The 24048-nt window shown below is 43.1% G+C and overlaps 2 protein-coding genes across 2 annotated transcripts in view; one reads left to right on the top strand and one right to left on the bottom strand.

The window, feature by feature from the left end:
- The window catches only part of MED12L (mediator complex subunit 12L), a 262912-nt gene that overhangs the window by 81534 nt on the left and 157330 nt on the right, over positions 1-24048 (bottom strand). The gene's annotated exons all lie outside the window — the stretch shown is intronic.
- On the top strand, positions 10202-12563 carry P2RY12 (purinergic receptor P2Y12). The gene has a single exon (XM_084847291.1). It carries the CDS (start codon positions 10202-10204, stop codon positions 11198-11200), a length of 999 nt encoding a protein of 332 aa, XP_084703417.1. The 3' UTR covers positions 11201-12563.

Below are 24048 nucleotides of genomic sequence, written 5' to 3'. Positions count from 1 at the left end.
CCTTCCCGACCATCTGCTCCCATCAGTAGTACATGCCCTGGTCTCCTCTAGTTTAGACTACTGTAATGTGCTCTATGTGGGGTTACCCTTGAAGACTGTTCGGAAGCTGCAGCTGGTACAGAACATGGCACCTCGCCTGATTAAAGGCAGCTGCCGGCGAGATCACATCCCTCCAGTGCTGAAGGAGCTGCACTGGCTACCAGTTGTTTTCCGGGCCAAATTCAAGGTGTTGGTTCTGACCTTTAAAACCCTATGCAGTTCCAGCCCAGCCTAACTCAAGGAGCGCCTCCAGCAACACCAGATAGGCTGCTCAACAAGATCAGCCTTGGATGGCCTTCTCTCTGTCCCATTAGCCAGGACAGCTAGGCTGGTGAGGACGAGGGAGAAAGCCTTCTCTATGGTGGCCCCCACTCTGTGGAACTCCCTCCCTAGGGAACTCCACCATGCCCCCTCTTTAATGAGCTTCCGCCACTCACTAAAAACGTGGTTGTTCAGGCAGGCATTTGGGGTGGGCTAGGGTAATTTTAGAAATGTTATATTTTTAATGTTGAATTTTATTGTATGAACTGTTTTTATTGTTGTACATCGCCCAGAGTGGCTGGGTGACCGGCCAGATGGGCGATTAATAAATTTAATAAATAAAAAAAAGAAAAGTTACATATTACACATAAACTTCAAGTATCACTCTATCTAAGATTATACCATTGCCAATATTACAATTCAGTACAGCCTAGGTAATCCATCTTATTTCAGTAACATATCCTCAGATTTATAGCAAAGAAACAGGCTATAAATTTTCCCCTAGCCATAAAATGCTTTTCAGCTAACATATAATAATAAAGCTAAAATCAACCAACCAGGAATATTACTAATCATAGTCTCAAAATAATAATAATAGTCATAATAATTAAAAGGAAAAGAATAAAATTATTAAGGATAAAAGAAAAAAATCAACAACAATCACTAGTATATTTTATACTATCTATATTTTAGATAATATCATTTCTAAGTATATATATGAGTGTGTACATTTCAATACACCCTCAAACCAGAATTTTATATACAGTATATCATGTCTATTAGATATATATATAAAAAAAGGAGTTAAGAGAAAATGGAAGGGGGAAAAAAAGGATATATGTAAACAATCATCTCTGGCATACTGCCTGGATCTTATAACCCAAACAAACCGACAGGCGGGAATTGTTTATACATTCCCAGCTCATGGGACTGAAGATGTCTCCCGTGCTTTACCAATAAGCCAAGCTTCCGCCATTTCATGATTTAAAAACTTTTTCATCTGGCCTTCAACGAGAATGCAAAATGTGGCAGGGTATTTTATGTGATATTGTAAATTCACTTGTCTTGCCTGATTTCTCACCTTAGTGAATTGCCTTCTTTTATCAGCAATTTCTTTAGTGTAATCCAGAAATAGCATAACTTTATCTTGTTTTGGCCCCCAAAGAAGATCTGCCCTCCCTCTTGCCAAGCGCAGGATGTAATTTTTTGTAGAAACTCTTGCAAACTGAACTATAAAAGTAACAGCAGTCCCTTTAACGCTACGCACCAGACTTGGAACACAGAATGCATGCTCAATGTCAAGTAAATAATCAGATGGCAAAGCAAGTAATTCATGCAGGAATTTATCCAAGAATTTAGACAGGCTTACATCAGTGGGTAATTCTTTGATGCCAATAATGCGTAGGTTCACTCTTTGTGTAAATGCTTCCAGTTGTGAGATTCTAGTAGACAGACTATTATAAGAAGTTTTCATTATAATTGCTTGAGCTGATACACGATCTTGCAGGTCATTAACTTTCACCTCCGTTTTTTGCAGAGAAGTAGGTCCACAGCCCCCTGAAGGATGGCAACAGAATCTTGGATTGTATCCAATCACTTAGTCTATTCTAAAAGTTGAAGAGACAAAGTTTTTATCAAAGCAAGCAGCTCCTTTATGTTTCCATCACTTCTAGAAGACTTTGCCAAGGGAGGTGTGTGTAGGGGGGGTGTCGGCGGTGGTCCAGTTCCTTTTTTCCTTTCCTTTGAAGTTGCCATCCTTCTCCTTAAACAAATTTTGCAGGTCCTCAAGTATTGTTGGTATTCTCTAATCCATAAACACTAAAAATCTACATTAGGAGAACACAGGGCTGACGAGTTCCAAATTAGATAGGAGTTTCAAAACAGCTTTGAGTCAATGTCTTTGCTCCGGAAAACTAACCTTGGAGCCCAGTCCTTCTGCTGCTTCACAAAATGAGCTACTCTTCCAAGATTTCATCCAGATGGTACCCTTGCTTCCCCTCTTAGTTCCAGAGGAAGATAAAAAGGTTTTGCAACCTTTTAAAAGCTGTTTGAGATAGCATCCTGCGGAGCCTCAGTGGAACGCTGCCAGGGCGACATTGGCTCTGACTGGAACTCTCTGCAGCTTTTGATACTATCAGGTATCGGACACGACTGAACGACTGAACAACAACAACAATCCTTCTGGAACACTTTATATGGCTTGGATTAGAATGCACTGTTTTGCAGTAGTTTTGCTGGTTCCTTGAGTACTGATTCCTGAAAGTAGTGCTGAGAGTCTACCTTCTATCCTGTGGCTTTGGGGGTTCTACGAGGTACCATCTCATCTCCTATACAGCTGGACTTCTCCTTTCTATCCTCTGATCCCAGAGAGATGGTGGAAACATTGCTTGAAATCAGTTCAGGATGGGTGAACAAACTGAAGCTTAATCCAGATAAGATGGGAGTACTGTTTACTAGATGTTCTAATGGTCTGTGAGAGGACATTCAATGTGGTTTCTGGACAAAGCTGCAGCCCCCTGAAGCAGTTACACAGCTTGGGGATACCTCTCAACCCATCACTCGGCTGTACAAATGGTGGCAGTGATGAGGAGTTAAATATATATGTCTGAAGATGACAGACCTGGCCTGAGTTACTTATCTATGTCTTAGTTACTTCCAGAATGGATTGCTCCAATGCCTTCTATGTGGGGCTGCCTCTAAAAACTGCTGGGAAAATCTAATTAGTGCAAATACTGCTGCCAGATAATTCTCTGATGCTCAGAAAGCATAAATCCTTTAAACCATATATCCCTTGTCTTACTCCATCTGCACTGGTTGCCTATTTGTTTTTAAACTGAATTTCATGTGCTGGCATTGGTCTTTCAAGCCTTGAACAGCAGAAGACCATATTACCTCAGGAACCACGTGCTCCCACTTGTACCTCTCTGGTCTTTGAGATCAGCCTCAGAGGTCTTCTGACTGTCCTATGCATACATGACATTGAGCAGGCAGGTAAAAGGGACAGGTCCTTTTTAGTGGTGGCACCATGACTATGGAAGAGGGTAGGAATAAACAAGCAGTTCATGCAATGGAGGGAAGTATATAGTGGGGTCCCCAAGGATATATTATCTAACTTGCTATCTAACTATCTAACTTGTTCATATATTATTTGGATTTAGGGGTGAGCAAGTGAGGTGTCCATGATTGTGCATGACATCACATTTTTCAGGATGGTGAAAAATGCAAGCACTCTGGGAAAGCTCCAAAAGATTATTTCAGAACTGGGAGAAGGGGCAACTAAATGACAACTGAGGCTCGGTGTAAATAAGTATACACTGATGTACGCTGGGACAAACAATCCTACCTTCTTAGACACACTCATGACGGCCTGAACTGGCAATGACTAACCAGATAAAAGATAATAAAATCACAGAATAGTAGGGTTTGAAGGGGCCTATAAGACCATCCAGTCCAACCCCCTGCTCAATGCAGGAATCCAAGTCAGAGCATCCCTGACAGATGGCTGTCAAGCTCCATCTTGAATGCCTCCAGTGTGGGAGAGCCCACTACCTCCCTAGGGAATAGGTTCCACTGTTGTATTGCTCTAACAGTCAGGAGGTTTTTCCTGATGTTCAGCTGGAATCTGGCTTCCTGTAACTTGAGCCCATTATTCTGTGTCCTGCACTCTGGACTGATCGAGAAGAGATCCTAGCCTTTCTCTCTGTGACAACCTTTGACATACTTGAAAAGTGCTATCATATCTCCCCTCAGTCTTCTCTTCTCAAGGCTAAACATGCCCAGTTCTTTCAGTCTCTGCTTATAGGACTTTGTTTCCAGTCTCTTGATCATCCTCGTTGCCCTCCTCTGTACCCTCTCCAGTTTGTCTGCATCCTTCTTAAAGTGTGGTGCCCAGAACTGGACATAGTACTCCAGATGAAGCCTAACCAGTGCTGAGTAGAGGGGAACTAGTACTTCCCGGGATTTGGAAGCTATACTTCTATTAATGCAGCCCAAAATAGCATTTGCCTTTTTTGCAGCCACATCACATTGTTGGCTCATATTCAGCTTGTGATCGACAACAATTCCAAGATCCTTCTTGCTTGCAGTATTGTTGAGCCAAGTATCCCCCATCTTGTAACTGTGCATTTGGTTTCTTTTTCCTAGGTGCAGAACTTGGCATTTGTCCCTATTAAATTTCATTCTGTTGTTTTCTGCCCAGCGCTCCAGCCTATCAAGATCACTTTGAATTTTGTTTCTGTTTTCCAGGGTATTAGCTATCCCACCCAATTTTGTGTCATTTGTGTCAATTGTGCAAATTTGATCAGCGTTCCCTGCACCTCCTCATCCAAGTCATTAGTACAAATGTTGAAGAGCACTGGGCCCAGGACTGAGCCCTACAGCATCCCACTCGTTACCTCTCCCCAGTTTGAGAAGATCCCATTGATAAGCACTCTTTGAGAATGATCCTGTAGCCAACTGTGGAGCCACCTGACAGTTGTTTCATCTAGCCCACATTGAGCTAGTTTGCTCATCAGGATATCATGGGCCATTTTGTCAAAAGCTTTGCTGAAGTCAAGGTATATAATGTCCACAGCATTTCCACACGATATTGGGGTTGTGGTGGATAGTTCAATAAAGGAATCCATTAATTGTGTTAAGATATTGAAAATAGGAAAATTCCATGCTAGGAGTTTTTAGGGAAAGTACTGACGATAAAACTGACAGTATCATAATGCCCTCATTCAAATTTATGGTGTGGTCACATCTGGAATACTGTGTACAGTTCTCATAGCCCCATCTCAGTCAAGATATCATAGAGATGTGCCACAAGGGACAACCAAAACGATCCAGGGTTTGGAGCACATTTTCTATGAGAAAAGGCGAAAACATTTTGGGGCTTTTTCATTTTAGGGGGGGAAAGTCAACTAAGGAAGGACTTGATAGAGGCTTATTGAATTATGCATGATGTGGAGAGAGAAAACCTTTCCTCCCTCTTTCATAAAACAGGAACTCAGAGACATCCAATAAACTTGACAGACAGATTAAGACAAAAGAAAGTACTTCTTCACACAAGGCATTATTAATTTAGGGAATTCACTGACACAAGATGTGGCACTGGCTGCTGGCTTAGAGGGTTTAAAAAGGGTTTGATTAGAGAACTTTATGGAGAATAGGGCTATCATACAGCCACAACTGGATTTTTGGAACCCCTATGATCAGGGACATTATTCTTCTAGATACAATTTTCTGGAGAGAAAAAATATCAGGGGATGGTTACTGCCTTCAAGGCTTGCTTCAGAGCTTCCTAGAAGCTTCTGGTTAGCCATTTTTTGGAAACAGTGTGTTGAATTAGATACACTCTTGATCTGATCCAGCAAAGCTCTTCTTATGTTCTTAAGAAATGCATTGTCTGAGGTTACACTTCACCCAGAGATATATTTTGGGACTACAACTTCCATCAGCCCCAGTCAGAGGGTCAGGGACGAAGGCAGTTATCGTCCAAAACACCTTGAGGGCACCAGTCTGGGGAAGGAGTATGATGGAAGACGAGATCAGTTTCCTCTAGTTCCATGACTCAATAATTTTATAAATTGCTACTGGGCATGTTAAAGCATTATGAGCTTTAGTTTCTGCACAGTGCTGATCAACAGTAATATTGTTCAGTTTGCATGGGATTGGTAAGTTAACACAAATACAGTCTTTTTACTTTTAACTCATAAAAATTGCCACTTAGCAACTGTTGCAAAAAGAGTACTGTACAGGATCTATTCTGAAAGGGATATGATCTTATCTACAAACCAGAAAGCCATTTATTATATTAATCTGGTTGAATTACATAACCTAGTTCCTCCCAAAAAGCTTTTAAGTTATATTATTGTTCAGCAGAACAGTTACTTAACTGATTTGCATCAGATGAGTGCCAGAATCTATTAAAGCTTATGCCAGAAGTGTCCTAGAAGAGACTCATAGACTTCTCTGTGTCTATCCTGTAATAATTACATTACTGCTTTGTAGTCTAAGATGTCTTTTTTATTTTTCTTAATCAAAGATTATTATTCTTCCTTTCAGAAGAGTTCAAAGTAGAGAAACTGAAGCTGCCACCCAGAATTTGAAACTGACTTCATTCCAGCTGCTTAAAATCAGAGGGCATCCTAAGAACTAAGCCCACCACTTCCTCTTGTTTGTCCTGACTCACTCGCTTCAGCTGCTGCTGTACAGGACAAGGATTTTTGCTGATGAGAGACTACTAAATGTATATTACCTAATGACAATCAGTCATACCTAGACAAAAAGAGAAGAAAATAGATCACAGAAGAACACACTTTCACTGCCAGCAAATGTAACCTTCTTCCAATGCAGGAAAAGCCAAGTACTCTGTTTTCTACAGCTGATTAAGGTAACTTTATATTCATTTCATTTGTAATGTTAGTTTGCATTGCATTCTGTATAGTATCCAATTATTTATGATTGCTAGAAGTTATGTTTCAATGGGCACACTGAAATTCATTTTCCTAATTTGTTTGATACAATCATTCATTCATTTATTCATTTATTTATTAGCTCTGCAATGTCTAAAAAGACATCCTACCTACAATGCTATGATGGCAAATTTTCCTATGAAGTGGAATGCAACTAACAGCTCTAAGATTATCAAAGCAAAGTGTATTAAATATGAATATTAGCGTATTTTTTACTTCCACTTACCATGGAAAATAGATATAAACTATTCCAAATGATTATATATTTAGGGAATATAGGTAGACAAAAAGAAAAATACAAAGGCACATTCTCTTTTATACAGTCTGTATCTATTAAAAGCATGCTTAGTGCTACATCTCTGCTCTTTCCTTCTTCAACGTTGAATTTCTTTAAAACTAAGTTTCATTTAATCGTAAGATAGTTTAGATACCCATACAGTTTCTCATTTTGCACCTTGGAAAGGTGCACTGATTATATGTTGTAATAAAGCTAGTGTGTCAGACTGACAGTGCAGCTGCACTGAGATACTCTCTTTATAATATTTTGACATCTTCATCAAAATGTCATTTAGATTTTTTTCTGAGCTACATGCTGTTCGTTACAACTTTGGTGGATCCTTCCATAGATACTAGATGGCTTTTAATTCTCTCTTCCACCTCCCTTAGAATATAATGTAAATCGTTCATCTGGTGGTTTAAAGTGAGTGATTAATACTTCACTCCTATACATGTCTACTCAGGAGTCAGTTCCATTGATTTTCTTGGGGGTCCACCAGGTCGTATCATTGCAGGCTTTTAAAAAGACCCTGAAAACATACTATTTTACTTTGGCCTTCCCCTAATACGTTTGCTGTTTTTATTGCCATTTTTATTGTGTTATTACTGTTTTATCATGTTTTCTTGTTTTTAATACCATATCAGTTTTATTACGTGTTTTATTGTTGTACGCCATCTTGGGAGGGTTCCTGCCCTGAAAGATGGCCAAGAAATATTTTTAATAATGATGAAGATGTTTACTCCCAGGTAAGCAGGTATAGGATTGCAGCCTAAATGACTTGAGATTAAATTAGTACAGATTTGGAAAAGTACTTATTTTCCCTTTCCCTTCCTCTTTGGACCCACTGTATTGTATTGGTAGACATGAATTTTGCCTATCATTGTGGAATACTCTAAAATAGCCTGGAAAACTATGACATAGGCTGGAGGGATATTTTTTAGGATCGAGATACAGCTTAGGAGTACTGTTTAAATTGCTTTGTCAGTGCAATTCCAATGCCATTCTTTTGCCATTCTTAAACATTGACATTACTTTTCTAAATACTTATGTTACTATGTTCTTCAAGTTCATAATATTATTTTTCTATATGAAGATCATATTATCTTCTGAATGAAGCTTTATGTTACAATAAAACTGACTGATTTATTTCAGTTAGAATCTTGAGTCTGTGGTCCTTGACACTGGCCATGCTTTATGTCCACTGACCCACTGGATTGCAAAGATGTAAAATTAAGCTCAGATTAGATTGACAAATTGACATATTGGATGGCTTTCCATAGCTGGATGGGTAGGAGTTATGCAATAACATTTTTTGCAGTTTGAACCCATCTTCTATTGAACACACAGCAATGAGCTGGATTTCTTGTCACATCTTCACAGAAGAGGGAGAAACTGGATTTTTTTTCCCCAGGAACTGATGAAATAAAACAAACTGAAATATTGTGTTAGTGAGGGGCAAGGTAGAGTAGCTGTTAAGGCTGTAAGACCTATGTCATGCTGATTTCCTATAAAGTGTGGGGACTGGGTAATTTAAAGGATGGTAAGTGTGGGTGCTAAACCTTTCCAGAGCCCATGCACCCCATCCCCACTCCAAGAAACCACTTTGCCTCGTGTATTTTTCCCCTAGCAGAGGTTATTTCCAGTCTCAGAACCAAATAGTTGGGAAGAAGTGGTGGTAGGAACTCAGGTGGGGTGAGGTTCAGCCTGCCTATGGTCTGTATTAAATTCCTCTTCCACTGCTTTATAAGCAATTGCCAGTGACCAGATTCCAACAGAGTAAGAGTAGCAATGATAAATTTGTATTTGTGTGGGATACAGGGAAGGGTTGTCTCCTTAATGGCATGTCTGTCCTTTGTTAGCAAGATAGCTGCCCTCCTGGTGCTAAAGGCTAAAGTCCAGGAGCACTGATAAAAGACTTGCACAAGCATTAAGGAATTTACAGTGCCAGGCACTGCCTGATCTTTTCACTTTTGCTAACTTCTGTTTGAGCAGCTGGAGTTTAGGTAAGAGAGGTTTTGGACCAATGTGAGAAATAATGTGGCCTATGGCAAGCACTCACATGTCTCAAGGCAAAACTGCTATTACTTTGAAGAGCTGCAGAGGATAAAGCAGTTTTCCCTCTCAGCACCCCGACCCACAACCAGGCAAAGCCATTAGATTACAGTAGTAAACTTAATGCTTAAAGGCAACAAACTAAAGCATGGGGAGAAGCTCATGAGCAAAACAGGCAGAACATAAATCCAAGACCCAGAATCATCACTGGACTATGTAATACCCAGCCGGCCCCTAAGCTGCATTCAGAAGCAAATTCTCCCCCATGAGAAAAATTCCCTGCAACCTGAATTTTCCCTGAAAAATTACCCTATAAAATTACAAACCAGGGAAGCTGGGACAGCACTCTTGTCCAAGACTTCTATGTCCTGTTTAGTCAACCACAAGGTGGCACCACCAACGTACAAAAAAGCTGGCTAGCCTACAAAATTCTTCACAGCGGTCTTGTGTGACATTTGCACTAAGACTTGCAGAAGAAACGAAGTAAAACCCAGTAAAACCAACCCCCCTAAATTAATATTGGCTCACGTGACTTACATCACCACCTAGCTATTGTAACACACAATGGACTTAATAATGGATCTGCAACTGTTTTTGCCAGGTCTTCAAGACATATCAGGAACTAACAGTAAAATCTGTGCTTCCTCTTGGATGGAGCTCCTGCTTAAAGTTACAGTTCCACAATTTATCATGGGAAAGTCATTAGTTCATTAAAAAGAAACTAACTTCACCACAGTATTTCTTGGAATGTTTGACTACACATCAAATGGAACACTGTCTTCCACAAACACACAGCTTAAAACAGAGCCAGTGTGGAGTAGCGGTCAGAGTGTTGGACTGGGGCTGGGAAGACTCAGATTCAAGTCCCTACATGGCCGTGAAGCTCACTGGGTAACTTTGGGCCTGTCATTGACTCTAAGCCTAACCTACCTTACAGGGTTGTTGTGAGGATAAAATGGAGAGGAGGATCATGTATGCTACCCTGGGCTCCTTGGAGAACTTCTTGGGTTCGTTAGAGGACTTCTTGGGTTCCTTGGAGGACTCCTTGGGCTCCTTGGAGGCATTTGTGACTGATCTGCTGATTTTGTTTTGGTAGGAAGAAGATAAAGCCCAAATGAAGGCCGAGTACAGTCCTCCTGGAAACAGCAGCAACTGCAGCACTGATAACAGAATGAATCAAATTCTCTTTCCCTTGTTGTACACTATTATTTTCTTCGTGGGCATGGTTATGAATGGACTGGCCATGGGAGTCTTTTTCCAGATCTCCAGCAAGTCTAATTTTATCGTCTTTCTAAAGAACACAGTCATTTCTGACATCCTTATGATCCTAACGTTTCCTTTCAAAATTCTCAGCGATGCAAAACTGGTGTCCTGGGAATTGAGAGGGTTTGTTTGCAAGGTGTCTCAGGTCATATTTTATTTCACCATGTACATCAGCATTATTTTCTTGGGCCTTATAACTATTGATCGCTATTTGAAAACTGCCAGACCCTTCCAGTCATCAAGCACTGACAAAGTATTGGCAGCTAAGATTCTATCCGTACTTATCTGGATATTCATGTTTTCTCTGTCCCTTCCAAACATGATTCTGACAAACAAGAAGCCAACACAAAAGAATGTGAAGAAATGTGCTGACCTGAAATCTGAATTTGGATTAGTATGGCATGAAATTGTTAACTACGTTTGCCAGTTTATCTTCTGGGTTAGCTTCGCCATCATAGTTGTATGCTACACGCTCATAACAAAAGAACTGTACAAATCCTATAAAAGAACAAGACATACAGGAAACACAAACCAAAAGACTGTGAATATCAAAGTTTTCATCATTATTGGTGTATTCTTCATTTGCTTTGTGCCTTTCCATTTTGCCAGAATTCCTTACACCCTGAGCCAAACAAGGGATGTTTTTGAGTGTTCAACTCAAAATACATTGTTTTATATAAAAGAGGGCACCTTATGGTTGACTTCGCTGAATGCATGTCTAGATCCATTCATATATTTTGCCCTCTGTAAATCCTTCAGAAAGTCTCTCCTAAACACATTGCATAAATGTGTAGCCAAAACAAGAAGGGATAAGAACACAGAAACTACAGATGAGGAAACACCATTGTAAACCAACAGGAAATCCACATAATATAGCCCAAACCATTTTGCAAGCCCTTCAATGTATGCATTTGTTCTAACAATAAACCTGTGATCTAGTTTCTGCTGAGATCAGGAATCACACATAGTCTATGATGCTAACAACTTGCTGCTAAATGAGAACATTCACACAGTATTATCAATGCTGCATTTTATTTAAACATCATAGCTACAAACACTGAACTAGACTGAGAAAAACTGAATGGGGTGGGGTGGGGGTGCTGAAGTCAAGAAAGAGAAAAAGGGCACATCAGCACAGCAAGCCAAAGTTGTTGATCGCACACTGCATCACAAAATTAAATATTATATTTAAAACTGATTTCCTTGAAGAGCATATTGGTTCAAAATGCACTGGAGAGCTTTTTAACAATCATGTTCTGCTGTATCATTTTGAAGCCTTCCACATTTGGATTACTTGTGTTACCCACCCAAGCAGCACTTAAATGTAGCAAAAATTCTTGGGTGCTTATTTTGTTCTGAGATTGCTAGAGAACACTGGGAGTTCTTTACTATAAATCATTCTGTTCTCTACATTTTTGAAAATTGAACATTGAGGTATGATCCTAGGGATCTAGCTACCAGAATGATTTAAGAACAGAGAATTGTACAGAAGTCATTTCCTTTTCTGAATGAACAATAGTTCCCTTCTTATTGCATACATGTATATTACTGAACAGCTTGTAAACCAACTAGGACTTGTAATTGTGTCAGAAGTTCATTTTAAAAAGAGTAATGCTTGAGCTTTATCAGAAAAAGGCATTTAGGGAATAAAAGTTATTCTGTCAGAAGTGCAGCTTGTTTCTATTATAAAGATGTAATAGGCTTTGTTGCTCCATGGAAGACTTGCACAAAAGCAAATGTAATGTCTGCAGAGGAAAGAAACCCTACCCAGACAACTTATTGACAATATATTTTTATGGGTTTTTTTAGGATGAACTAGTAACTGTTTCATGTTCTTTGGTTTTATTTTGCCAGCTAATATAAATCAAGTACAATTCTTGGATGGTGCAAATTACTCTTAACACAAAAAACATTTTTTGCATTACACAACTATCAAGATTGCAAGCAATCTGTATGAGAGCCAGTGTAGTGTAGTGGTGAGAGTGACGGACTGGGAGCCGGGAGATCCGGGTTCTAGTCCCCACTTGGCCATGGAAGCTCACTGGGTGACTTTGGGCCAGTCACAGACTCTCAGCCCAACCTACCTCACAGGGTTGTTGTTGTGAGGATACAATGGTGAGGAGGAGGATAATGTAAGCCGCCTTGAGTTCCTTGCGAGAGGGAGAAAGGCGGGGTATAAATGCAATAAATAAATAAATAAATAAAATTACAGTTATGAGAAATTTGCTTTTACAAACAGAGGCTATAGTGAATGATAACCAGTAGTAAGGAACACAGTGGTTATGTTCAGTTTATCTTTAAACTGAATTCCAACTGGAGAGCCTTTCAAAAAGAGGACACCTATCTTCAAATAGAGGACTGTTCTCTGTTAAGTGAAACACATGGCCACCATACTTGATATGGTGGAAGCAGCCAGAGAAGGGCCTCTGATACAGGACTTAATACTAAGAAAGGATCATGTGGAAGGAATCAAACCTTCAGCTTACAATTTATAGCAAAGGGTGGAGTAATTATTATTCAGCCTAGGCTGGATCTACATTTACCGCCTTTTTTCTCTTCCAATGAGGTTTCACCGCCCACCTTTCACACTATGCAGTACCTGCCTCAAATTGGAACCGGAATTTCCCACTTCCGTGCTCCCGCTTTCAATACCCTAATATCCCAGTATTTCTCCTTAATGTGCTCTGATTTTCCGCCATCGCTACTGTATCCGGTCGTAGTCCCCTCCCCCGCCTGTCCATATGCGGCAGTGTTTGTATTTCCCTCCTGTCCAATCACAGCTCTCGATGGCCCCATGTCTTCTTCCAGCTACTGATTGCATCGCTTCCTCAGCAGCCCCCGTTTCCTCAGCAACAAGTGAAGGGCTGGATGTGCGCGTACTTGTCTGATCTCGGAAGCTAAGAGGGGTCGGCGCCGGTCAGTAGTTAGATGGGCAACCGCCTGGGAATCAGGCTTCCTGCACTGAGCAGGGGGTTATTCTATCCCTTCAAATGAGATTAAGTTTTACCCCCTCCTATCCCCCGCTCAGGATGGTTTTTTTTTAAATTAAGGCGTTATTCTCGCAGAATTGGGGCTTCTCCTCCATGTTTTTTTTTCTAGTTCAGGCATGTGAAGCTTCACAACTTCAAATCTTTGAAGATCATGCCTGAATTAGAAAAAAAACATGGCGGAGAAGCCCCGATTCTGCGAGGATAACACCTTAATTTAAAAAACACACACATCCAGAGTGGGGGATAGGAGGGGGCAAAACTTAGTCTCATTTGAAGGGATAGAACAACCCCCTGCTCAATGCAGGAAGCCTGATTCCCAGGCAGTCGCCCATCCAACTACTGACCGGGGCCAACCCCACCTAGCATCCGAGATCAGACAAGCGCACGCAGGAAAACAGCACAGCGCTTGAGTGTGAACCGAGCTTGCGCATTCGATGAAGCACTGCAATGGGGAAAATGCGTGAGTGTGAATAATCACATTTTAATGCAAGGGCATTTAACCCGACAGGACACTGAATTCATTGCGATGGTGGGCACAATATAGATAGGCCCCTAGGCTCCAACACCACACACATTCCAGTAGACATTGCTTGCTAACTTGCTAACTACACAATAGTTATTGTGTACCCCAATAACTATTTCATGATATGTTGTTTTGTTACATTACATTAAAAGCATATAAAATAAATCATGTAACCCCTTCTTTGATTATACAGACTTGCACTGTACACAGGGCCTAGTTTATAGAAAACATCTACAGAATTAGATCTGCATTGAATTTTCTATTTTCAGTATTTGGTTCAGAAGTAGCATAATCAACACAGCTGAACAGATTACTGAAAAACTATTCTCACCTTGCCAAACACTGTCTCAATGCACTTCAGTGCTGTTTTGTTCAGTCCATCCCAGTGCAATTTCTTTTCTTTTTTTGTCCTCACATACTGCCAACTAATACCATTGGCTTTGGTGACCCACACAATTTTGTTGACGATGTCATTGTTGTTGTTATTGTTCAGTCGTTAGGTCGTGTCCAACTCTTCGTGACCCCATGGACCACAGCACACCAGGCCTTCCTGTCTGACGATGTCATAGACACCCATAATTTCAGATATGATGTCACCTGCAAAATCATGTGGGCTTCCACAATAGAACTGGTGGGAAATGTTGAGGTTGCAAACAGTTTGGGCAAAGGAAAGGGAGGAGAAAAGCACTGACAAACAGTATTTCAACAATGTCAACATGATTACAATTAATGCACAAAATTGCTGAGAACAGGAGGTGCTCTTCAGCAGTCACAAAAACAAACATGAAATGAGGTAATTTCAGATCAGCTCTACACAGACTTGGAATACACACCCATGGGCAGGTGTTTTACTAAGAAGGGACACATTCATAACCTAGAAGTGGAGGTGAGAGAAGATAGCCCAATCACCTTTGTTGTTGTTCAGTCGTTCAGTCGTGTCTGACTGTTCGTGACCCCATGGACCATAGCACGCCAGGCCTTCCTGTCCTGCGCTCTCTCCCGGAGCGTGCTCAAGTCCATATTCATTGCATCAGTGATGCTATCTAGCCATCTCATCCTCTGCCGTCCCCTTCTCCTTTTGTCTTCAGTTTTTCAAATCAATTTGATATATATATTTATTTATTTAAACACAGGTTAGCTGCTCTTCAGCCTTTGCTGTTGGAGTGGCTTACAAGATTTAAAACCCCCCATTAAAATACAATAAAATCTAAGAAAAAAAGATTTGTCAGGCAGCCAGAAGTCCAGTATAAAATAATATGCCCTAAAAAGCATGGGCAAACAAACACAGTTTTCCTCTGGTGCAGATAATAAAATAAAGATGGCAGCAGGCAAACTTCTTTGGGGAGAGACTTTCACAAACAAGGTGCTACAACTGCACAGAGACATGGAGCACAACCTCTGAGCCCCATAGATGTATGAAGGAAGTGGTGGTCTTTCAGTAATAGCCTTTTTCTATGAAAGCGAGACACAACTCGAAGACTTACAGCACAATTTTATGCTTGTCTACTCAGAAATAAGTCCCACTGTGTTCAGGTAAGTGGGTATAGGATTGCTGCTTTAGTCTAGATGAATCTGGGGGTCAAATTGTAAGCAATCCAGAACTCAGGCCATGGAAAATCTAAAGTTAACCTATATGAGTAAGAAAGATCATATGTGCAATGTTACATTAAAATAAAGGTTAAAGAGGACTAGGAAAGAGGAAGCAGCAGTGACTTCAAGATGTCCTACCAGCTTAACACAAAGCTGATATCAAATCATGATTTTACTATTATATTATTAGACATCAAATATGCCCTATAATTACATGCTAAAGTTATTTCATAGGATTGCATTTCAATCATGGATTATCCAATAACTCAACTAAAAATTTATTCTGACTTGTACTTCTTCTTTCTGGCACGAGCTGTTACTGACACCACCGTATGAAGAAGTTTGCAAACTGGGTAATGAAAGCGACAGTTTCTCCAGTGTGGAATCCACTCCTCTTCATGTTTCCTTACAAGAAGACTACAAACAGGGTTTCATGTGACCAAGGAAGCCAAAAGTCATCACTGCAATTCTTGTAACTGGTGCAGCTCTAAGGGGATTTTTTTTCTTGGAAGACTGTTGCTGCATTGTGTTATAATAAATCAGACCACTGACATAAAACAACTATTTTATATGGGGGTTTAATAGGTGAAGAATGTGTGTCATAAAGGTAAGCAGAAAAGAATGCAGAGAAATGCTGAAAAGGTCTATCAGTGGTTATTGAGCATGACAGCTCTATGAAGCTCTGTGTTCAGACACAGTATGGCACTGAATATCTGATGCTGGCGAACAACAGCAAAGAGATCTGTTGCCTTCAAGCTCCTGCTTGTGGGCTTCCCAAAGGCATCTTGTTTGCCAGGATAGGAAGCAGGACACTGAACTAAATGCAGGAGGGATCTAATGTTCTCTAATTATATACACTGGCTAAGAAAAGAAAGCTGTTACAATGCTACTAATAAAAGGGCAGGCTCATCCTTGCAATATGTTATTTAGGATACTTCTGTCATGTAACTTTCCTCATGGGGCAGGAAAATATATAAAGAAAAAAACAGTTGCCAGATTATGGACTGTGCAATCAATATATATACTTAACATTAACTAGAAATGAAGACAGTGATTTGTTGCTGTTGTTCAGTCGTTCAGTCGTGTCTGACTTTTCGTGACCCCATGGACCATAGCACGCCAGGCCTTCCTGTCCTCCGCTCTCTCCCAGAGTGTGCTCAAGTTCATATTCATTGCATCGGTGATGCTATCTAGCCATCTCATCCTCTGAGTAGAGTGTCAGGAGTGCCCTAGCAGCCTCTTTCAGTCTACTCCAATAGCCAACTCCAGACACAGACAAAAGGATTCTTTTCAAGGCTTTAATCGTTTTACAACTTAATGACTCTTTCAGATGCTAATCACCAGCGACTAAGCAATGAACAGCAGAGTAGCCTATGCTCCAGGTTAGGCAGTTGGTCCCCCTTTGAAGGAGAATCGCTTGCAGACCCTGAACTTATGGGCTAGGGAGAGTTCCTTGGATCCATGGTACGCAACCGTTGCTTGCGTGCCAAATGGGCTCTACACCTCCTTTCCGTGCCCTCCATTGCTCGTCACTTATGGGCTAAGGAGAGATCCTCCCTCTTTCCCTTGGGTCCACGGGACGCGGCCATTGCTTGCGCTCAAACGGGCACTACGCCTCCTTTCCACGCCCTCCATAACTCGTCACTCCCTGTGTCTGCGTCGAGCGTCTAGCAAGCCCCTCTCCCGTACTCTCTCACTGCCAGGGTCACTATCTATCTCAGGAATGCAAGCAGGAGGAATCTCTGCCAGCTGCTGTGCCTGTGAGGGATGAGCTGACTCCTCTCCCACGGATTGCTGATCCTCCTCAGAATCAGAACTGGGGTTCTATCAGCTCAGTTTCCACCTTGACATCATCCCTGCACCCATGAGGCCCCCCCTCGTGCTCCTCCCCTGGGGCCCCGGGTTTGTGGGGGTACAGCTGGTGGAAGCGCCTCAGCAGCAATGGAGCATGCACATTTTCTGCGGGTTCCCAGGATTGCTCATCTGGCCCGTACCCCTTCCAGTCCACTAGATATTGCAGGCAGCCACGAGAAAGGCAGGAGTCCAGAATCTCTGCGACCTCAACTCCTCCCCCTCCACCAGCACTGGCAGCGGGGGGGAGCCAACCAAGCGATGAGGGTTGCCAGAAACCAGGGGGGACAGCAAGGACTGATGAAAAACAGGGTGGATCTTGATGGAGGGGGGGGAGAGCCAGGCAAAAAGCAACAGGGTTAATCTGGGCCGTAATCTGGAAAGGCCCCATGAGGCGAGGCGCGAGCTTCCTTGCGGGTGAGTGAGAGGGGAGGTATTGGGTGGACAACCAAACCCAGTCCCCAAGTTGCAGAGATGGACCCGGCTGGCGACGCCGGTCCACAGAGGCCTTGTAGGCTGTCTTGCCTTGCTTGAGGGAGTCTCGTAAGAGGTGGTGTACCACTCACAACTCCTCTAAAAATTTATGGGCCTCTGGCACCGAAGAGGGAGCTAGGGTGGACGGGAAAGCCTTGGGGTGGTAACCAAAATTGGCAAAAAATGGAGTTTGGCGGGTGGAAGCATGGCAGGCATTGTTATAAGCAAATTCTGTGAGAGGCAGCAAGGAAAACCAATCATCTTGCTGGTAATTGACGTAACAGCGCAGATATTGCTCCAGAGTCACGTTGGTGCGCTTGGTCTGACCGTCCATCGGTGGATGGTGGGTGGAGGAAAGACGGAGCATCACATGGAGAAGCCCAAGTAGCTCCCTCCAGAAATGGGAAGTGAATTGGGGCCCCCTATCCGAAATGAGACCCTCGGGCCATCCGTGGAGCCGGAAAACATGCGCCAAAAAAAGCTCTGCCATCTCCCTGGCTGTGGGCAACCCAGAGCAGAGGATGAAATGGACCATCTTAGAAAACAAATCCACCACCACCAGAATGGTGGTCTTACCATGTGAGGGAGGCAAGTCAGTGATGAAGTCAAGGGAGAGCAGTTTCCAAGGTCCTGAGGGGGTAGGCAGGGGGTGAAGCAAGCCTGTGGGCTTGCCTGAGGGGGCCTTCACCACTGGCAGGTTGGGCAGGAGGCAACATAGGTCTTGACGTCCCGACACACACGAGGCCACCAAAAATCCCGCGTCACTCCGTGCAGGGTCTTGGCGATGCCAAAATGCCCAGCGGTGGGGGAGTCGTGGCACTCATGGAGGACCTTCTTGCGGAGGCATCTAGAAGGCACATAGACCCGGCCGGAATGGTAAACCAGGCACCGCAGCTGCCGCCAGGCTGTGGGGGGGAAGAATCAGGGGGGGATTTCCCTCATCCCCTGGCTGGAGGTCCGGCTTACGAGACAGAGCATCTGCTTGTAGGTTGTCGAAGGCCTTCACATGGCAAATCTTAAGGTGGAACCGGGGAAAAAAAGCGACCACCTAATCTGCCTCTGGTTTAAGGCACGGGCTGTCTGAAGATGTTCCAGGTTGTGATGGTCGGTTCTAACTTCGACTGGGTGCTGCGCCCCCTCCAGCAGATGACACCAGGTCGCCAAAGCGGACTTGATGGCCAACAGTTCCTTCTCCCAGATAGTATAATTCCTCTCAGACATGTTCAGCTTCCTGGAGTGGTAGGCGCAGGGTTGCAACCCGCCGCCCGCCTGATCTGGCTGAAAAAGCACCGCCCCCACTGCAAAGTCAGAGGCATCAGTTTGCACCACAAAAGGCTTTCTTGGGTCGGGATGTAACAGGATCGGCTCAGAACTAAAAAGCTTCTTAAGTTCCTCGAAAGCCTGCTGGGCAGATGCTGTCCAATGAAAAGGAGATTTCCTGCCCTTAAGGAGGTCCATGAGAGGAGATGTCAGCCAAGCAAAGCTGGGCAGGAACTTTCTGTAAAAATTAGCAAACCCCAGAAAACGTTGCAAGTCCTTCTTGGTGAATGGAGCCTGCCAGGAGAGGACAGCCTGGACCTTTGCAGGATCCATCCTGATACCATCAGCTGAGATAATGTAGCCGAGATAGTCCAAAGAGGTTAGGTCAAACACACATTTCTCCAGCTTGGCATACAGATGGTGCTTGCGGAGGCGCTGGAGGACGGCGGAGACATGGTGCTGATGGGCGTGGGGGTCATCAGAAAATATAAGTAAATCATCGAGATACACAATGAGGAAAGTGTCCAAATAGTCCCGGAAGATGGCATTCATAAAACGTGAAAACGTGGGGAGGAGGGCGCAGGTGAGCCCAAACGGCATCACTAGGTATTCATACGCTCCAGGTGTCGAAACAGGTCTTCCACTCATCCCCCTCCCAGATGCGAATCAGATTGTAGGCGCCACGCAGGTCCAACTTTGTGAAAATCTTGGCTCGCCCCAGACGCTCCAGCATCTCAGGTATGAGGGGGAGGGGGTACTTGTCGGGGATCGAGACCGAATTCAACGCTCTGTAATCATGCACCGGGTGGACTTCTCCCGATTTCTTGGTCACAAAGATGGTAGGGGCACAGGCGGGAGAGGAGGAGGGGTGAATGAAGCTACGTCTGAGGTTTGTGTCCAAATACTCACGCAGAGCTCGAAGTTCCGGCTCCGACATCGAATATGGCCGGCCAGTGGGGATGGTCACCCCAGGAATGAGGTTAATGGCACAGTCAAAAGGGCGGTGGAGGGGAAGCTGGTCAGCCTCCTCGTCGAAAACATCCCGAAAAGCCGCATACTTCTCTGGGAGGATCACAGTAGCTGAAGAACTGCCAGAAGCAGATGAGGAGGGGGAGGAAAGGGTTAAGGCCTGGACTGGGATTGGCACCTCGGTTGGGAGGCAATGCTCCCGGCAGCAGTAGGGAGACGCAAATTCCACTTGCTGAAGCCCCCAATTCTTCGGCGCTCAGCCTTCCTTATAGTCCAGCTCTCACAGCCATACGTTACTACTGGGAAAACCATAGCTTTGATTATGCGGACCTTTGTTGGCAAGGTGATGTCTCTGCTTCTTACTATGCTGTCTAGGTTTGCCATAGCTTTCCTCCCAAGGAGCAAGCGTCTTTTAATTTCATGGCTACAGTCACTGTCTGCGGTGATCTTGGAGCCCAAGAAAATTAAATCCGTCACTGCTTCCATTTCTTCCCCTTCTATATGCCAGGAAGTGATGGGGCCAGATGCCACGATCTTAGTTTTTTTAATGTTGAGTTTCAAACCAGCTTTTGCACTCTCCTTTTTCACCCTCAACAAGAGGCCCTTTAGATCCTCTTTGCTTTCTGCCTTTGCCCGAATAAAACTAGAAATTTCCTGCTTTTTTTGTTTGTTTGCTGCTCTGCTCCCTTCAGATCTGTTATGGCTTTTAATGGTCTCATTGGGAAGACTTACTGAAAAAGGAAACTGGCCATATGGTTCCCATCCTATTAAATGCGGCTCACTTATAGTGCAATAAATCCTATGTGTCTACTCAGAAGTATGTCCCATTAAATTTAATAGGGGTTGCTCCCTGGTAAGTGATTTTAGGATTTCAAACCAGCACTACAGCCCTATACATACTTACAATTGAGTTCAATGGGACTTACTCCCAGGTAGATGCATATAGGATTGCAGCCTTAGTTGCACAAAAAGAACTACAGCAGATGTTGTTTCCCATGCCACAGCAGAAAATACAGCTGTGGTTTATTCCCAAGTAGGTTCACATCGGATTACAGTTAGAAGACATTGTTATGATGCTTCATTGGTTTATGTTACTTGGACGAACAGTGGGTAAAATACTAAATCGCTCCACGCCAGTTTTCATGTCAGGTATTTCCCTATGATCAGAGAAAACAATTTTCAGCCACAGAAGTATTTTTTATTGTTAATATGAGCATGGGTTCTCAAGCAGCATCAGCCTGAGTGGATGGCTCTTTGCATTTCTCCCTCATGAGAGCCAGTGTGGTGTAGTAGCTGGAGCTCACTGGGTGACTTTTGGCCAGTCACACACTCTCAGCCCAACCTACCTCACAGGGTTGTTGTGAGGATAAAATGGAGGATCGTGTATGTCACCTTGGGTTCCTTAAGGAGGAAAAAAGGCAGGATATAAAATAAATAAATAAATAAATAAATAAATAAATGTCATTATTGCTCAGTTTAGCCTACCTTTCAGGGATGTTTTGAGGTAAGGAAGAGATAATTCCATTTATTTATTTATTACATTTATATCCCACCCTTTTTCCTCTTGCAAGGAACCCAAGGCAACTTACATTATCCTCCCCTTCCTTTCTATTTTATCCTCACAACAACAACCCTGTGAGGTAGGCTGGGTTGAGAGTCTGTGACTGGCCCAAAGTCACCCAGTGAGCTTCCATGGCTGAGAGGGGACTAGAACCCGCATCTCCCAGCTCCCAATCCAACACTCTCACCACTACACCACTCTGGCTCTCTTGTATGCCATTCATTCTGCTGTCTGGCTTGAAAGTAGTAAATACAGATTTTGTATGGATTGTTTACCAAAATGTTATAGAAGGGAACCAGTGAAGTTCAGAAGTGTGTATTGTTTTCCTTTGGCAGTAGGGGGTTGTTAGGTTGGACAAGATTTGTATTTAATTTAGAGAGGGAAGGACCAAAGGGAAGAGGTCAAAGAAGGAAAGGGAGTTATTAGAGAAGGAAGGATGGGTGCCAAATGGGCAATTCCAAAGGGTTGGCCAGTGATACACTCCTGCCTAGGGTTCACAAGAACCCAGAGCCTGCTAGGATGGACAGGTGTCATGTGATACTTCAAGGGCTGCCCAGGAAAGGGACCGATTTCCACATGTCTGGCGCCAGATGTACAGGTAAGACAAGTGGCTGCACCAATCTGACTTTAAAAACAAAACAAAAAGTGAATTAAGCCAGGAAGGCAAAAGGTAAGCCAGCAATTGAGTGGTGCTATTCTGTTTGCCTTCCCTGTGCTGTGCAGCATGAAGTGAAACTTCAGGTGCCTCTTTTCTGGGTAGGGAAATTATGTCTTTTCCATTCCTTCAGCTATTTCTTTTTCCATACAATTTTCCCTGAGACAGAATGAGAAAGACATCATTTCCCTATCTGAGGAGAGGTATTTGAAGTTTCAATTTATGCTGGCCTGGCTTAATTCAGTTAAAAAAAAAAAGACAGATAGACAGATTCTCCCCCCTCCCCCTGACAGCTCATCTCATAGTAAGAATGTCCCTTGCCACCCACCACGTGAGGTGAACTGTGATGTGTGTGCAGTTTAATCTGATATGGGGGGATAGTGACTGAACTGAATAAGAGTAGATAACTGATTTGGGTGATCTGGGGTGTGCTTAAATTAATTTAAGGTTTTGGGGGATGGGGTGATTTGGGTAGGAAATTCATTTATTTGCCTTCTGTGAAATTTAATTTATAGTATTTTTCATTTGCATATATAGATATGCATTAGCACATGCAAATTCTGTACAAATTGGTGCCCTCTTTTGTTCTCTGTTTTGGCAGTGTGTGTCCTCTTTTTTGGCAATGCATAACTGGCCACCCTAGAGTTGGCCCTGTAAATCAGCATAGGTGTTGGCAGGGTTTTCCCAACTAACCTCTTTTCCTACACAACAGAGAATGAAATGGGGGCTTGTGGTGACTGAAATAACAAGTGGAGTTGCAAAGATTTTGCTATGGGGCCATTACATTTTTTCCTTCAGTACTTGCTATGAAACTGTTTGATCACCAAAGCAGTTAACATCAATTTAGTTTTAGCTATAAAAAACTAAGATCATGGCATCTGGCCCCACCACTTCCTGGCATATAGAAAGGGAAGAAACGGAAGCAGTGACAGATTTTATTTTCTTGGGCTCCAAGATCACCGCAGACAGTGACTGTAGCCATGAAATTAAAAAACGCTTGCTCCTTGGGAGGAAAGCTATGGCAAACCTAGACAGCATAGTAAGAACCAGAGACGTCACCTTGCCGACAAAGATTCGTATAATCAAAGCTATGGTTTTCCCAGTAGCAACGCATGGCTGTGAGAGCTGGACTATAAGGAAGGCTGAGCGCCGAAGAAACTATGCTTTTGAACTGCGGTGCTGGAGAAGACTCTTACGAGTCCCCTGGACTGCAAGGAGGTCAAATCAGTCCATCCTAAAGGAAATCAACCCTGAGTGCTCATTGGAAGGACAGATACTGAAGCTGAAGCTCAAATATTTTGGCCACCTAATGCGAAGAGAAAATTCTCTGGAAAAGACCCTGATGCTGGGAAAGACTGAAGGCAAAAGGAGAAGGGGACGGCAGAGGATGAGATGGCTAGATAGCATCACCGATGCAATGAATATGAACTTGAGCACGCTCCGGGAGAGAGCGCAGGACAGGAAGGCCTGGCGTGCTGTGGTCCATGGGGTCACGAAGAGTCAGACACGACTTAACGACTGAACAACAACAACAACAAGGAGCTTTTACACTCTTCTTTCTGTGATAAGAACCCCAGTCAATACCTTAGTTCCTCAGGCTACTGCAACGGGGAATGGGCAAGCTGCAGGCAACAATTTGAGGAATACAATGGGCTGCTCCCTGCCTGCTGCAAGTGGCTCAGCATGTCGTTCTCCTTCCAGTTTCAGAGGCCATGCATGACTGAGTCCAACAGGCAAGGTCAGAAGAGACACACACACAAACACACACACACACGAAAGGTGAGAGGAGCACGCGCACACACACACACAAAGCAGGGTTGGGAGA

This window comes from Heloderma suspectum, chromosome 3, assembly GCF_057233095.1.
Source record: "Heloderma suspectum isolate Gila_16-S chromosome 3, 16-S_ref, whole genome shotgun sequence".
Classification (NCBI taxonomy): domain Eukaryota; kingdom Metazoa; phylum Chordata; class Lepidosauria; order Squamata; family Helodermatidae; genus Heloderma; species Heloderma suspectum.
This window is presented reverse-complemented; position numbering and strand designations above follow the sequence as displayed.